At 43.2% G+C, this 17,649-nt stretch overlaps 1 protein-coding gene across 3 annotated transcripts in view; it reads right to left on the bottom strand.

Moving 5' to 3' along the window:
- Positions 1-17,649, bottom strand: part of ASIC1 (acid sensing ion channel subunit 1) — a 235,953-nt gene that overhangs the window by 64,371 nt on the left and 153,933 nt on the right. Inside the window, exon 1 of one of the 3 annotated variants that reach the window (XM_087886932.1) lies at positions 8,962-9,138. The exons of 1 other annotated variant lie outside the window; for it this stretch is intronic. In XM_087886932.1, coding sequence (XP_087743058.1) covers positions 8,962-9,069 — 108 coding nt within the window. In that variant the 5' untranslated portion in view covers positions 9,070-9,138. Of the gene's footprint in view, positions 1-5,373; positions 6,099-8,961; positions 9,139-17,649 lie in introns of those variants that run through there. One more of the 3 variants, XM_034412421.3, reaches the window with a different exon arrangement.

The following is a 17,649-nucleotide window of genomic DNA, read 5'->3' as shown; positions in this document are numbered from 1 at the left end:
GCACTGTTCCTCCATGAATTGGCAAGTTATGCATGCACGCAAGTCCAGCCTTGAGAATCAAAATGATTGGGCAGTCATGGTTTTCATTTCCCTTCCTTTTATTCTCAAACGGTGAGGATATTCTGTGGGGATAGGAGCCCATTCTATGAGATAGGTTACACCAGGGGTGAAACCCAGCCGGTTCTGACAGGTTCTGGAGAACCGGTAGCGGAAATTTTGAGTAGTTCGGAGAACCGGCAAATACCACCTCTGGCTGGCCCCAGAGTGGCGTGGGAATGGAGATTTTGCAATCTCCTTCCCCCAGGAGTGGGGAGAGAATGGGGATTTTACAGTATCCTTCCCCTGGAGTGGAGTGGGAATGGGGATATTGCAATATCCTTCCCCTGCCACGCCCACCAAGCCACACCCACAGAACCGGTAGCGAAAAAATTTGAATTTCACCACTGGGTTACGCACAGAGAGAATGATCTTTGTTAGACATGCATATCATCGCTATTAAACCATTGTACAGATCTGTGTCTTTGCACTCTGCATAGTCTTCTTTGGTCATTGTAATTCCTGGGCTATTCCATATAGGTACATGCTGCATTTGGATGTATTCCATGCCAAATCAGAGCTGAAAGAATGTAGATAGGTTTCTCCCAAGTGGCCTGAATCTGAACCTGCCTAATTTTTTATGAAGATTCTCAGTCATCCAGGTCATGGTTGTCCCAAAGGTGCTTTTTCAAGAGGCAACTGGACTTTCTGGTTTTTCTTTGAAAACGTTTCGCTTCTCATCCCAAAAGCATTTCGCTTCTCGTCCTTCTTGGATAAGAAGCAAAACGCCTTCAAAGATCAAAACAGAAAGTCCAGTTGCCTCTTGAAAAAGCACCTTTGGGACTGTCTAAAAGTTTTGTTAATGTTTCTGCAATTCAGAGCGACACAAAGACACTGCATGTCAGCACAATTGAATCGGATTGAGCCTACAGAGGAAAAATACAGCTATTTTAAAAACTCCAATGGATGGCACAGAAATTTAAATTTCTTAAATTCGGGAGATGTACAGATAGTCCTCAACCTGTGATCAAAATTGAGTCCACAATGTATGTGTGTGTTGCAACGGGAGTCATCACATGACCAGACCCAATTTTATGGCCTTTTTTGCAGCAGTCGTTAAGTGAACAGCGCAATCATAAAGCAAACACAGTTGTAAAATGAATGCAGCAGTCATTAAGTGCACACCATGGTCGTAATGTGAAGCCATTTGTCAGAAACCAGAAGTAAACCCTGGTTTCTGGCAAAAACATGGCATTTGTGGTCAAGTGGCTGCTGAGTGCTGCAAATGTAGTCTGGCTTCCAAGAGCCCAAAATGCAGTCATGTGGACATGGCGGGAGGGTGGATATTGGAATTTGGGTCATAAGTAGCTTTTTTAGGGTTTGTCATAATTTTGAATAGTCGCTAAACAAACAGTCGTATGTTGAGGATCACCTCTATTTAGCTACAGATTGCTCAGACCTGCTCTATTAGACTCTTACTAACTTTGACCGGAAATCATAATAACTTGTCCAAAAAAATTAATCCCTCTTGTAATCCCACAGCTGGTGGGAGAATGGGAGTCACAATCTAGCTCACTTCCTTACATGTCACTGGGCTGATGAAGGCAGTGGTGGGATTCAAGTAATTTAACAACCAATTCTCTGCCCTAATGATTTCTTCTAACAACCAGTTTACCAAACTGCTGAAAAAGTTAACAACCGGTTCTCCCGAAGTGGTGTGAACTGGCTGAATCCCCCACTGGATGAAGGCCCATCATGCGGAAATTTAATACAACAGAGGTGATAAGGAGCAGGGCAGAAACTTGGAAACTTCCAAGGCTTCAGACCAACAATCAAGTATTAGCAATAACAATAGCATTTAGACTTATATACCGCTTCACAGTGCTCAACAGCTCTCTTTAAGTGGTTTACAGAGTTGGCATATTGTCCCCAACTATCTGGGATCCTCATTTTACTGACCTCGGAAGGATGGAAGGCTGAGTCAACCTTGAGCCTGGTGAGATTCAAATTGCCGAACTGCAGGCAATCAGCAGTCGGCAGAAGTAGCCTGCAGTACTGTACTCTAACCACTGCGCCATCACAGCTCACGATACTCCAAACAAGGAGCTGCCAAAAAAGCCATCAGTAAACAGCCCAACCAAAGAATCTCTAAGATCATCCCCACCCATACAGACAGGCAAGACACCAGAATATAAACTGACAGCAAACCACACTCCTTACTAGCACTGATGAGGTTCCCTAGTTAAGGTAATGAAACGTCTGCAAGAAAACAAGCTCAGAGAGCACCAAGGACCCCTCATTTCAACCCTGAGCTACAAATATTCTCCTTTATTGGTACTTCTCTGGTTTCCTAATGGGTGAATAAGAGAAGTCAACTTTAATGTCCTTGTTCAGGAAAAGAGGACTTTTGTGATACTGATCAAGAAGCTCAAATATCTACCTTTACAAGGGCAAAGGCGGGGATTCACAAAGGGGTCCTAATTGCCTCTCCCATTCAAAGCCTTTTTAAAGAAGCCTGTTAGGACTTCCTAATAGGAATTCTCTCCCCCTCCTCTTTCTATTTCTATAATAACAGATAACATTTTACTGTATTTATTCTTTTCTCATCCCTGTGCTTTGCTGCTTTCAGATGTCTGTGAATTGAATATTAGTTAGACTGTGCCAGGAGCAAGGAAATGCTAAGAAATATCATGGAATGATATGGGATGAAAGGAAATTTTTTTTCAGATGCTTTGGATACATCTCGGATGGAGAGCCATGTTGGCTGGAGCTGATAGGATCTTCATCTGAATGCAGCTGGATGACACAGTTGCACCTCTGGAATATTTCATTCTCCCCTTTGTTTTGCCAAAGGATTTATTTTCAGACACACACCCCTGAAAAGTGTTCACGAGCCACCATAAACGAGAATATTTCTGTGCATGCAGAGAGAAGATGCTTTTGTGCTACTGAATAGTTCGCACCAGTATCTGTGCATTCAAGCATTTAGAAGTGGAACCTGAGATGAGAAAGGTGCTGGATTCCATGGTAGTTTGAAAAAAAAGAAAAGAAAAAATTATAATGACTGAAATGGCTTGCCATTCCTTGTGATGGAAGATACTGTGTTACAATTCCAAGTGTTCAGCCGAGTGGATAAGGATTTCTGCCGGTGAGATCAGAGATTAAGCTTGATCAATTTCTCAGAGCCAATGGCTCAGGGTCAAAGAAGGAAGGGAACTTAATTGCAACTCTACACTTGTGATATAAACAGCAGCTGCTGGGGACAATCCATGAATTGTACCCGTTTAAGAGAGTCCTGTGCTTGCTTCCAAAGTGATTCAGAGGAACCGTTTTTCCCCTTGCACGTGGGCACACATGGCACATCCCTACTATTAGTTGGAACAGCCCTACTCTTTCTCAGGGTTCAGAGTTGCACAAATGAGTGGATTCTATAAAGCAGCAGCACTTTTTCTTCAGGCATTTCCAGAAGTCTGAAAAAAGTTGGATTGCTTTAATGCAGGGATTGCCAACCTTGGTGACTTTATGACTTGTGGACTTTAACTCCCAGAATTCCTCAGCCAGCAATTCTGGGAGTTGAAGTCCACAAGTCGTAAAATCACCAAGGTTGGAGGCGCCGGCTTTAACGAACACCAGAGAGAGGTAAAACTCACACAAAATCTGCTATAAAGCAGGATCTGGCATGACACGATAGGAAAAATAAGCTTTTATTTTTCCCTAATCCCTAATCCTGTCCTTCCAGGATTGGGATTAGGGTTCTTCACATGTGCCTTGCGTGGCCTAGAAGTAGGGTTACCAGCTATTCCTTTGAGTGGGGCTCCTCTGCATTAAAATGCAGAAATGGTTTGAAATACATAGATCAAGCTGCCACCTCCCCCCACTCCTTCTTCTTCTGCTTTTAACACTAAGCAATCCTTTGCAAACCTCAAGAGAAATAACTTGACCTGTCAGCCAATTTACAGTATTTATTTTTTTAGGCTATTAACTCTTTTCCATTTAACTGATTATCATACATATTACATTTTTCTCCAGCACAGATGATGGTACGGTGCTTTTCAATCAAGACAGTTGCTTCTCTGAACAATTCAACACAAATAATTTATTGCTGGGGAAATCCTCTCCCACACATTGCTTAAATTGGAATCTGGCGAGGCGCAGGAGTCTTTTACACAAACATAAGTGGAGGGCTGAGTCATGTTTGATAAGTGGACAGAACCAGTAAATGTGCTTTAAAAAAAAAAAACAATTATGGACAACAAATACAATGATAGAATATGCAGGTCAATGTGCTGGCTGATATTTTCAGGATCAGATCGCATCAGTCTGTGGAGAACTAGTTTGCCAAGCCAGAGGTGGATCTTTAAAATTACCCTTAGAAGGTAAATATTGAGACATGAAATAGTTAAGAAATGGATATTTCCTGCATATAAGTAAAGAGAAAGAATCAAAAATCATGAAAGAAAGGTTTTTAGTGCTGATATCTGATGCTAACATCTCTACCAAGTAATGCTTTAATTTTAAGCATTAAAAAAGTCACTCAGCAAATTGTGTAGATATCATGTAAAGGCAACTCTCATCCTCCATAATTGTTTATCCATTATTGTAATACTAATTATAGCCAAAATATCATATAATAAGTCACTCTAGGTGAACTGAGGCACCCAAATGCAATGGAAGGTCAATTAACCCTAACCTGTTATTTACAACTTTTTTCCCCACCTTCCAACACAAAGCTGAGATTAGATCTAGATGCAAAACATTATAGATGTATGTCCTAATCTTGGTGTCCTCTAAATATTTTGGAGTATTACAACTCCCACAACTCTCTACTATTGATGTGGAAGCATCTATGTTGCCTATTCATTTAATTCCCTAACTCCTATTGCTAAACAGAAACAGTTGCCGTTCGAAACACATGTATTGTTTAATTTAATCTAGTACATCCTAGATTTGAGCAGAAATAAAGCAAGATGGTATCTAGACATTTGAAGCAAGGTATTTCTGTTCCTGACGGAGGTGTTTTGGGTGTAGCGTCTTTTCCATCCCTATTTCTGTCAGTAAATACGGCAAAATAAATCTTAACATTGGTACAATCTGTCCTTGACAAAGGGGATTTCATAATGACCAATTTTTTGTCCTACCCTTCCCATATATTTTTTACTTCACATCCATCTTGTAGAAAAGTTCTGAGTAGGTCAAAAACTTGATTATTTTTTGTAACTTTTTCAGTTAATCCTCAGAAAGGAAGTATTCTACCAACTAGCCAGCAGCTAAGCTCTCAGCAAAACTAAAGTTTCTTCCTATCATTGACACTACATAAACTAGGTAATCATCACTCACCATAGTAAAGTCTTCAGGCCTGCAAATTTCCCCACGATATCTACAAGTCAGCATCATGTCCTCCAGCTGATGGCTGCTGCGGTCATAAAAGTTAAGCAGATTGAGGGGCTCCTCGGGTGCTTCAAAGCTAGGTGTAGCCAGTGGGAAGCCTGCTTCCAGGTAGGTACCCACATCATAGCCCAAAAGCGGTGAAATATAAGACAAGTAATCGTAGGTGAGCTGAGACACTCGGATCCGATTGATATTGCAGAAAGTGACAGCAGGGAAAGCCAGCTGTGGACTCTCCTGCTCATCCAGCTGTGTGATATGATGATATTCCAGATAGTAAAAAATTCGCCCAGTTACCTGGAATAAGAAAATGGACAGAGAGATCAGGAACGCACCTGCCCAGAGGATCTGGCGGATTCCAAATCCATTCCCTATAAAGATATGGTTGGCACCATGCAAGGTGCAGCTGTTGGCAAAGGCTGCCAGATTTGGGGTTATTCCTTCATCTTTCTCCCCTAGTTCTTCTTCCTCTTTGGAGTCCTTCTCTGAGTCTTCTGGATTGTGCTGGTCATAAAGAAATTTATCGTGATTACTTTCAGCAGGGCTCTTGACGGTGTGTTTCTCTTTGCTGGAGGAGAAGGAGATGGTGCAGAATATCTGGATCGGCATTCTGTCCTTTCTTGCCAGGTTTCTTCCAGTAGCCCCCTCCCTGGCTGGCCATTAACAGGACTCCCCCAGGATTTTTTTAGTGCTGGAGGTCAGAAGTGAATCATTAGGGAAAGGGAAGGAACAGAAAGTGGCTGAAGTAAGTTTGGGAGATGCCAGAAGGAGGCGAGAAAAGGGCTCAGATTGGATGAAAGAAACAGGGAGAAGGAACAGGAGAAAGGAATAAAAAGAAGAAACGAGGCTGGAATTACGATGCCAACCAAGAAAATAAGACGGATCCAAAACAGAGAATTTGGAAGGTGGCCTGCTGCAAGGAGTGTCAGGAGGAGCTGATGACCATCTACTCCAAGGCAGCTTTGTGGAGTCTCAAACTCTTCCCAAACCCCTCCAGATCCAACACATGGAAGCAAAGATCTCGGAAAGCTTCACTTCTCTGACCTTCTGCTCCAAAGTTGGGAATCCGTGGCTGTGCTGGGCTGAGTAGCTGTTCCCAGTCAAATTCTAGAAGACCAGCTTGGGTATTAGCGTACAGCCTATAGCAGCACAGAAGTCTGACCCAGGCGCCTTGGACAGGGCCTGTTTAATAATTCATCGGCTTCCTTGGTTTCTGTGTTGGGCTGGGAGGGGAGATGCTGAGGGAAGGACAAGCATCTCTCCTTCTCACCACCTCCTCCTCTTCCCCTCCCCCCTCACAAATCAGTGCCTACCGATGCCAGGCCCCTGCTGAACTGTTTCCTGCACCCAGCATGTTGCTGCAAAGTTCCAACCTCTTGCAGCTTTTGTGTATAGCTGGACTGAAAGGATGCAGGAATCTCTAAATAAAACTGCCCTTCCGATCTAAATCATGTGTTACTACCAGGATTGTCAAAGTCTCCGTTTCATCCTTGAAGTTCTACATGGCTGTTTTTCTGGACAGAGATGCCGTGAAACTCAGGACTGTTTTGAACCTCTTCGGATTGCAATTCACAGAAATAAAGTTGCCTTGAACGGGTGATCTTAGGAATTTTATTATATTCATAATTCAAACCAAAAGTTGCGATACCAGAATTCCCCAGCAAAACCCTTTCCAGAACTACCAGCATTGCAACTCTCATAACTGGCCTTGCTAACTGGGTATGCTGGGAATTGCAAATCTCCTTAGCTTTGGAAAGCTCCATACTTGAGAAACCTGCATTATATGGTCATTTACATGTTCCATGATGAAATATCCAAAGACTATAATTATGGAGACACTAATGTTAGCTGCTTTTACTTTGAACGTTTATCGTATCATGTGGACTGAATTCAAGTTTATTCTCACTCAGTGCAATCTTCAGAGATGCCTGTCAAAATCTGCAAGGTGGCAGGCACAGCCTCTTGATTAGAGCCCTGATCCTTTTGTACATTTTGTGCTGCACCCATCAGTTTGCAATTTTTGACTCACCCATGGAGACCTTTCCTCCCATGCAGTTGGGTCATCACTACATAGAGCAACAGAATGGACAAGGGTGGAGAAAAAAGCAGTCGAGTGGTAATGACAAATGTGGCAAGAAAAAGTCATAAAATGGGGCAGGACTACTCACTTAACGAATGTCTCACTTAACAACATGTATTTTGGGCTCAATTGTGGTTGTAAGTCGAGACCACCTGCATACTTTTGACTTTTGAGAGAAAAGGCCACAGGTAGGAAAGGTCATCACGCGTCTTTGATGGGCATGGCTGAGGGGAAGTTTGGAGCTGCCATCTTCTTTCCTTGTTCAATGGGAGTAAACGGTGACCATTTCTGATATGTTCTGCCAGGACCTCCCCAATGTCCTCTGGCTGGCTTGATGGGTGCTCTGCTCTTCGCTAACAAACAGAACAAATTCTCTGAATTTCAGATGGATTAGTAGCTTCTGTTACTAATAGGTCTCTCTTCAGTTTTTTTTTTCCCTAGCTGAGACTCTGTGCTTTGAACTTCAGGAGCCGGTGGCTAGTTAAGGACTTGATAGTCCTTAACAATGATAAGAGAACAGGGCTTTGGCTGCTAAAGACAAAGGAGCTGCTTTCAAGGAGGAAAAGAAAGTTGCTGGCATCATTCATTGGCTCAGAGGTGGTATTCAGCCGGTTCGGACAAGTTCATGCAAACTGGTAGCAGAAATCGCAGGTGAGCCCGCCCAGCCGCCCAGCATCTATGCCGTCCTATTTAGGCACGTTTTTGAGGCTGAGCGCATGCGCGGAAGGCACACACACGAAGCAAGTGTGTGTGCGTGGGGCAAACCGGTGGTAACAAAATGTGAAGCCCACCGCTGCATTGTCTTAGTAGCAAGAAGAAATGGTTCAATGGCGTATCAAAGGCTTGAGTTCAGCTAATCAAAGAGGCTAAAAAACCAGATGACTCGCCCTGCTCTGAGTCTGGTAGTAATAATCTGATCTGTGGAAATCAGCAAGAGAAGCTTTTCATGACAGAGCAATAAGCATGAAAGTGGATTAATGCCTGCTGTTCAACAGGGTGCAGGAACAGGGACTTGAGAAAAAGGCGGCAAACTTTCGCCACCAGAGATTGAGGGAGCTGTCCCTAGAATCAGAAGGGCATATTTGGATGAGCTAACTGGGGGAAATAAATGCTCAGTAACAGTACAATAGTGTGCCAAACATTGCTGCTGCCTTTTTTTTTAAGTGTTTTTTTTTAAGTGATTTTTTTTTTTAAAGTGTTTAACGTTCAGTGGATCTTTCGGACTGAAAAATGTGGACCATTGGCCAGATGCAATGGAGCCAGTAAAGAGAAATATTTGAAAATATAGGACCTCCCTTTAAAGAAAGGATATCTGGGGTCAGGATTCTCTCACAGAGAACTGCCGCTGCAGATTTGGGATTTGGGGCAATCAGGCGGAACAAAGTTATATAGGTAGCAGACGGCCTTGGCTAATGAAGGCGTTCCTCTCCTGCGCTTGCAATTTTCTCTTCCTCTCTTACCTTGTGGTTTCTTTGCCCTGCGCTCGGGAGACCATTAAGCAGCAGCCGCAGAGTAATTTCATGCCGCTTGGTCACTGCTGATCCACCTAAAAGGGGAGATGAGAACATGCAAGATGGACAGCTCTTTGGGGGCCCCCGGAGAGGGGATAGTGGGGAAACGGACTTTCTTTTCCGGCCAGTGCTAGATCAGCATAATCTGAACTCCTGAAGTGTCTTGGTGACTTAACCCTTTGTGAACTGCCTCCTTGGCCCTTTCGGCTGGAGACTCTTGGGTGCCACCTGCTGGTTATCATCAGGTATAAAATAAAGACACCCTTGAGTCAAGCTTTATGCTTGGTGATTACATTTGTGCCGTTTTGGTGGCAGTTATAAAGGCAATGTACTTACGGGCTTCTTCTTGCGGTAGATTTTATTTTATTTTTTTTTACTTTCCAGTCCAATTAGCAACTCTGAAATTTCTAAGTGGTTCCTCCCCCCCCCCCCCAATCCAAGTACTAACACAAACCGATCCTTTGTAGCTTCCCTAATCAGCTAAATTAGTAGGCACAGGAAAAAAGGAATTGGGCTCCTACAAATGATACTGCCTCGTGCAGCTAGATCACAATGGTCAATGGAGAGTTTTGACTAAGATGCTTCTCTTTACTTAGAGATGTTGAGGATTATACTAGAGCTTCGGATACAGTTGCTCCTAGTTCTGCCTTGCAAACCTGTAGTAAAAGCGGTGGGAGGCTCCGCCCGCCAGTACGTCATAATGGATGATCTGCGCATGTGCAGAAGCTTCTGCTTCTGCTCATGTGCAGAAGTGCGTGCTCCTGTTGCAAACCGGTAGTAAAGGTAAGTAGAACCCACCCCTGTTCGGATATGCAACAATGCTCTGGCACCCAACCTTTGCAAACACACGACACTTCTGTTCACATATGGTTCAACTAAGCATATAGGCCTTTGGCATTTAGAGAAGTCCTGCTCAAATTTTGGGACTTCCAGTTTAAAGAAATCTTATTTATTATATTTACATGCTGCCCATCTTACTGTCAAATGACATTGGGTGGCTTACAACGCAGTAAAAGCAAGTACAGAACATTAAAACCAGGGGTGAAATGCACCTGGTTCAAACCGGATCGCCCGATCCGGTAGCGATGGCGGCGGGTGGTTCGGAGAACCGGTAGCAAAAATCCCTGCACCCCGCCCCCATGCCCAGCTTAGCCATGCAATCATCAGAGGCTGTTTTTTTTTACTTTTAAAACCATTTTTTCTACAACCTCTTCAGCCGAAAAAATGCTTTTAAAAGTAAAAAAAAAAAAAAAGCCTCTGATGATCGCCTGGCTCAGCTGGGTTCATCAGAGGCTTTTAAAAGCAATTTCTCTACAACCTCTTCGGCCGAAGAGGCTGTAGAAAAAATGCTTAAAAAAAAAAAAAAGTTGGCCACGCCCACCCAGTCACATTAGCCCACCACCACCAAGCCACGCCCACAGAACCGGTAGTAACAAGTTTTAGATTTCATCCCTGATTAAAAAGTTAAATATTAAAATAAATAAAGGTTTAATAAGTTATCCAACCCCTGGCCATCTCACATCTTTGCTAATGCAATGCACTCTACATGGGACTACCCTTGAAGAGCATCCGGAAGCTTCAACTGGTGCAGAGCATGGCAGCATTTGCAGTTTTGGGGGCACCTAGCATGGCCCATGTTACACCACTGCTCTGTGCGAGCTACACTGGCTGGTGGGTTGCTTCTGGGTGGAATTCAAGGTGTTAAAGCCCTGTATGGCATGGGTCTAGGTTACTTGAGGAATAGTTTCACCCCACTGGGACTGGTCTGCCCCACCCATACTGGCAGAAAAGGCAAGCTGTGAGCCCCATCAGTCAAGGAATTCTGGCTGGTGGGGTCCAGAAGGGCCTTCTCTGCTGTGGCTCCTGCCTTTTGGAGTATCTTACCCCCTTGAGGGGAGATTGGCTCCCACCCTTCTGACCAGTGGTGGTATTCAGCCGGTTCTATCCGCTTTGGGCGAACTGGTAGCGCTGGCGGTGGGAGGCTCCGCCCACCTGCTCGGACATCATCACATCCCGTTTTTGACACTCTGCGCATGTGCAGAAGGTCTTGTGCATACGCGGAGGTAATGCGTGCACTCACATTTGCAAACCGATAGCGAAGATAAATGAATACCACCCCTGCTTCTGACCTTCCATAAAGGCCTGAAGACCTGGCTCATCCAGATGGCTTGGGTCCCCAATGGGTCACCTCCTTCCCCCACACAATGCACCCTGCTCCCTCCCTCCCTCTCTCCCCATCTTTTAACTCACTATAATTCTGTTTTTCATTGCAGCTTCCATTTTTATTGTTTTAGAAATATTTATCGTTTATGATTTTAACATTTGTGATGCTGTAAGTCACCCAGATTCTCTTTGAAACGAGTTGAGCGGCAAATCAATTTAATAAATAAAATTAAAAAAAGAAATACTCTGAGAAGGTGACAGCCTCTCACAGCAGAAAAGACTTGGGGCTCGGTGGACCAATGGTCTGACCCAGGAACAAAGCAGCTAGAAATATTTCCCATGAAGTGCTTGGCTCAGCAGAGCAGAGATTAAGGAGTCTGTTTCAATGGGGTGAGTTTAGGCTCTGCAAACACAGCACTGCTCACATCTTTAGGAACGCCAGCAAAAGATTCATGGCTGGATAGAGTTAGCGATGCAGTTGGGTGGGTGGAGGCGGACTGCAAACATTTTTATTGAACTTGGTATTTGATATTTCTTGATGATCCAGAACCGCTGCATGTATTTATAGTTCCTGGGCTTATTCATGATTTATCGTAATTTAATCTTTGTGGTGCATTTTTTTCTGATGTATGTAATTTTAAATATATCTTTTTTTTCCTCCTTTTTAAAAAGGCCTTGCTAGCCCCTGGTTCCCTAGTGATCTGAAATGCATTCAAAGGAAACGTCAATATTTTTTCTATATCTCCAGGTTAGAGATACGGAGCTCTTGTATGTCGGATGAAGGAAGGGACCTACGGATTTGTTGGTATGGCTCCAGAAGGTTATGAAAGCTCTGGGAATGGAGGAGAGGAGGAACTGAAGAATAAGCAGAAGGATGTCTGCTGATGATCAGCACTAATCAGAGTGCCAGTTGAGCAGAGAAACGAAGAACCTGGCCTGTTCTTCCATCTTTAACTGCAGATCTAACTGCACAGTGGTTAGAATGCAGTATTGCTGACTAACTCTGTCGACTGCCAGCAGTTCGATTCTCACTGGCTGAAGGTTGACTCAGCCTTCCATCCTTCTGAGGTCGGTAAAATGAGGACCCAGATTGTTGGGGGCAATATGCTAACTCTGTAAACCGCTTAGAGAGGACTGTCAAAGCACTATGAAGCGGTATATAAGTCTAAGTGCTATTGCTATTGCTATGGTATTGAAGCAAGTATGAGTAACAGTTATTGCCTTCCAGACAAGTTGTTGTGAATGGTTGCAAAGATGACAAGGGAGTCTACAATTCCAACCACTGCCCTTTAGAATATGGGCGTCCAACCTTTTGACTTTCCTGGGCCGCATGAATGAAGAGGAATTGTCTTAGGCTGCACATAAATATATATCATGGTTAGTGTATATAAATCACATAATAAGGTTAACAGTTTACAATCTTGTGGGGCCACATTATTAGCTGTCCAGGACTGCAGGTTGGGCACGACAACTTTATGATTTGAGCGATCTGCTTGGAATTAAAAAAACAACAGTATTGTTAAGACTGCTTTGGCAAAATCAGGCATTAACAAAGAAAGCAGCCAGCTCTGCACTCTGCCTGCACTCTCCCTTCAAGCTCAAGAGCTGAAGGTGATTTTAGGATCCCATGTTCTCTTTAAAGGCAAGAGTTCTTAAGAGGTCAGCTTAGGTCTCGGCTCCTCTTAAAGCTCTGAGTGACATTCCTTTGTGGACAGGGAGGTAAAACTTCCCAAAATAGATGTTTTGATGCATGAAACAAAGAATCGCACAGCTTTACCCATTTCATACACAGAAGTTAGCCAGATCAATGGATGGACCTTGTTTGTTTATCTCTGGCCACCAGGCACCAGACTTTTTTATTTCAACAAGCTGGGCTGGCCTAACTTTTCTAATTGTTTAATTTTAATTTTAAATGGAGTATTTAAATTGTTGGGCCAAATTGTTTAATATATTTTAAATTGCTTTTAAATTTTTGTATTTTTATGTTTTTTATCTTTGGCTGTTCACCACCCTGAGTCCTTCGGGAGAAGGGCGGTATATAAATATAAATATAAATATAAATAAATAAATAAATAAATAAATAAATAAATAAATAAAATCGTCTGTTAGGATTGCTTGAAGTCATTAGGCTGACTTTGGGGAATGGAAGAGGAGTTGGAATACCCAGGAAACCTTCCAATGTTTTGCTGCCTCTTCCTATTCCTCCGCTTCCATTGTCTGGGTTTTGCCTTCTCAAACAGAAAAGCTGTGTTACACCTGCCATGCAAAACTCAGTTTCTTCTATCACAGTTTCTGCCACCAAACTCTGCTGTGTTACACTTACCATGCAAAAACAGTTTCTGCCGCCAAGACTGTAGATGTTTTTATTCCTGGGATCTTCCAGGACAGTGTTTCTCAACCTTGGCAACTTAAATAGATGTAGACTTCAATTTCCAAAATTCCCCAGCCAGTCATGTTGGCTGAGGCATTTTGGGAGTTGAAATCCACACTTCTACAAGTTGCTAAGGTTGAGAAACATTTGCTCTAGGACGTAAACAGTGCGTAGTCTCGCAGCATCTTCAAAGTGCTTTTCTTGGCTCATGATCTGGAGCAAATCTATACAGAACCTCCTTGTTCTGGCAGAAGGAAGAGCCACCAGCTGTTTCCAGAGGACATGTCTGACATGTCCCCCCCTGTAACTCATCAGCCACTTGCAGCTGAGGCAGCCCAAGGACGGTTTGAATGCTCTGCTTCAAAAATCATGTTTCCTTCCTTTATCCCACCTCCAGATGTGCAGGTGGATTGAGACCCATGGGTCTGAAATTGGTTCAGCTAGTTTCCTGTGGGTCCACCCCTTCCGTCTGGTCTCCGATTTGTATTTTCATGTCTCTATTGTCTTCCGACTGTAAGGGAGACTGGAATCCCAGATTCCATACATTTTCCCTTTTTTAAGGCTGACCTAAAGAATGTGAAGTTCTGCAATGGACTAGCCTCCCTACCTTAAATGGAAAATTAAAAACAATTTCAGGTAGTCCTCAACTCACCACAATTGGGATCAAATTTTCCATTGCTAAACAAGATGGTTGTTAAGTGAGTTGTGCCCAATTGTACAATCTCTTTTGCTATGATAGTTGAGAGAATCATGGCAGTTAGGAAGTAAACCATGTTGTGGTTAGACAAACCACAGAGCCTTGGTAGTACAGTGGTCTAAAGCACCCTGTTATTAAGACCAGCTGCCTGCAATTACTGCAGGTTTGAATCTCGCCAGGCTCAAGGTTGACTCAGCCTTCCATCCTTTCTAAGGTAGGTAAATTGAGAACCCAGTTGTGGGGGCAATAAGCTGACTTTGTATAAATATACAAAAGGATGAAGGCTATTGCTTAGCGCATTGTAAGCCGCCCTGAGTCTCCGGAGAAGGGCGGCATATAAATCAAATTAAAAAAAAAACCTGGCTTCCCCTATTGACTTGGCTTGTTGGAAGCCATGTGGGAAGATTGCATGGTGGCCACATGTCCTTAGGAAGCTATAACCTTTGTAAATACATGCTGGTTGCCAAATGTCCAAATTTTGACTGTAAGGATGCTGTGGTGATCATAAGTGTGAGGACTGGTTGTAAGTCACTTTTTTCAGTGCTGTTGTAACTTCAAATGGTCACTACACAAATGGTTATGAGTTGAGGATCCCCTGTATCTCATGCATGTTTTGAATCTGCCTTGTGGGTAATTCTCTTCTCAGCACTGCTTCCAGGGCCCTGGCTTCTCCTTTCTTTTCCTTTAGCTTTTCAGCAGTAAGTTACATGAAGACTGCATAAATCTGAAGGATCAAGAGATGGCAGCCAACAGGTGGAAACATCTTTAATTCTTTGCTGCCATCTAGTGGTCAAACAGTCAATTGCTTGATTCATAGTTCAAAGGAGCAAAAACAGTTTTAGGAAAGGGGTGTGAAAAAAAAATGCAGGTCATTCAGTTATTGTGCCTGCTATTTGGAAGAGGCTTTTCACATGGTGGATGATGTTGATGGGGACTGGAATTCTAGCTAAGGGAATGTAAGTTAAGGCTGTCTGGAGTGCAGGGCAGCACAATCACAATGGCACAGGGGTGGGTTCTATTTACCGTTACTACCGGTATGCAGCGGGGCTGCGCGCAAGCACAGAAGTTTCTGCACATGCACCGAAGCGTTTTGATGACATCAGGGTCGGTGGGTGGAGCCTCCCGCCGGTTTTACTATCGGTTCTATAGAACCGGTGCGAATCAGGGGCAACCCACCACTGCAATGGCAGTACAGATAGTCCTTGATTCACAACTGGTTGCTTAACAATTGCTTGAAGTTAGGATAGATCCCCCCCCCGACCCTAAAGGTACTTATGACCCAGTTATGAAATTCTGACAGCCTCCGCCACCACAGTCACATGACCGCATTTTGGACTCTCAACCACTGGCCCACATTTATAGCCATTTGCAGCATCCCACTGTCATTTTATCCAATTTACAGAGGTGGGTTTTTTTTTGTTTGTGAAACTGCCGTTTATTTCTGGTTTCCAGAAAAAACAGAGTGAACAATGGGTTCCCTTAACAACTGCTGCATTTGCTTAACAACCACTGCACAAAAAAAAAGTCATAAAATTGGGCCCAGTTAAGTGATGACCCACTTTACAATTGTCATGATTTACAATCATAATTGCCAGGCTCAATTATAGTTCTAAGTTGAGGATTTGCTGTATGCGTGTGTGCTACAGGAGCAAAAAGATTTAGGGCAGCATGATTTCCTGTTGGCTCCAGGATGGGAATGTAACAGTGCAACTGCGTGGATGAATCTTCAGTCCCATATGCTAACAGGCAACATATATACATTTTGGGTTGTATACTATCCAACTTCTGATTTTATATTAGACAAAATTTTGCCCTCTATACTTCATTATCTCCATTGTTTTCCCTGAAAGAGCTGTACAGGATGACATTTTGTCCTGAATTTATTGATTCTTTGAATTCAGATAAAGACCTTGGTGCTCTTTTATAAGTTAATAGCCAAAGAACCTACAAAAAGCTTGGACATCTTACAGAGGGAGCAAATGTTTTATCAACTCCCCACTACTGGGCCTCCATAAAATCAAAGACCTAAAAATTGAAGAAGATAAACTTATTGTTTCATTCAATGTCACAGCACTCTTTATATCCATAGACCTAGAGCAAGGGAAAGAATTTATGGCAACAGTACAGAGGTGGCATTCAGCAGGTTCTGACCAGTTCTGGAGAACCAGTATAGCAGAAATTTTGAGTAGTTTGGAGAACCGGTAAACACCACCTCTGACTGGCCCCACCCCCATCTATTCTCTGCCTCCCGAGTCCCAGCTGATCGGGAGGAAATGGGGATTTTGCAGTGTCCTTCCCCTGGAGTGGGGTGGGAATGGAGATTTTATAGTATCCTTCCCCTGCCACGCCCACCAAGCCACACCCACCAAGCCATGTCATGCCCACCAAGCCACGCCCACAGAACTGGTAGTAAAAATTTTTGAATCTCACCACTGCAACAGTACTATACACCAACTAAGCAAATGCACCAAGATTGAAATCCCCAGAATCATGGACCTCATCAATCCCTGCTTCACTACCCCCTTTTAGTTTGATGGACCAACAAATCACAGGAACACCAATAAGATCACTATGCTCAGGATGCATAGCAGAGATCACAATGCAGCATCTAAAAACCATACGGGTATCTTGTGCATACAACCAAAAGAATGGATCTGGTATGTAGATGACACTTTTCTTATAATAAAAAAAAGAACAACTAAAAAAGACATATGAAAAGACCAACCACATTTTTCAAAGGTATAACATTCATAAGGGAAAAAGAAAACAACAAATTACCCTTCCTGGATAGCCTCATAAGCAGAGGAAATGACTGCAAATTAGAAACACAAGTCTATCAGGGGGAAAAAAACAACCCACACTAATCAAGTGCTCCATTACCAAAGTAACAATTCAGCCTCCCACAAGAGAAGCTGTGTAAAAACATTATTCAGATGAGCACAAATGCACTGAAACAACTTAGAACCCTAGAAAAAGGAATCAGACTGCCTATACAACATCTAACGAAATGGATACCCATGCAACTTTCTCAAAAAGTACCTAACACTCAACCCACTACAGCACAGCCAACACAAGCTACAGAAAAGATAGCACCTGCTATACATCAACAACATCTCAGAAACAACCAACAGACTACGAACAACCACATGGCATCATTGTAGCACAGGCAGAAGTCCAGCAGAATGCATCTATAAATATGAACGAACGTTCAGAAGATATGATGAAATCTTCTTAATTTTGCAGTGCATGGACAGACTCAACTATAGTTTCAACTGGGAAACTGGGACCATTCTAGACCACACTAAACCCCAAAACACTAGGGAATTCCTGGAAGCTTGGCACTCAGACAACTCAGCCACCAATAGACACATAGAGATAAATTACATTTAGGCACCATTCTAAAGAG

The sequence above is a fragment of the Pantherophis guttatus genome, chromosome 2 (genome assembly GCF_059756535.1).
Source record: "Pantherophis guttatus breed Tessera chromosome 2, ASM5975653v1, whole genome shotgun sequence".
Classification (NCBI taxonomy): Eukaryota; Metazoa; Chordata; class Lepidosauria; order Squamata; family Colubridae; genus Pantherophis; species Pantherophis guttatus.
The sequence above is the reverse complement of the archived record's forward strand: the minus strand, read 5'-3'. Positions and strand labels throughout refer to the sequence as shown.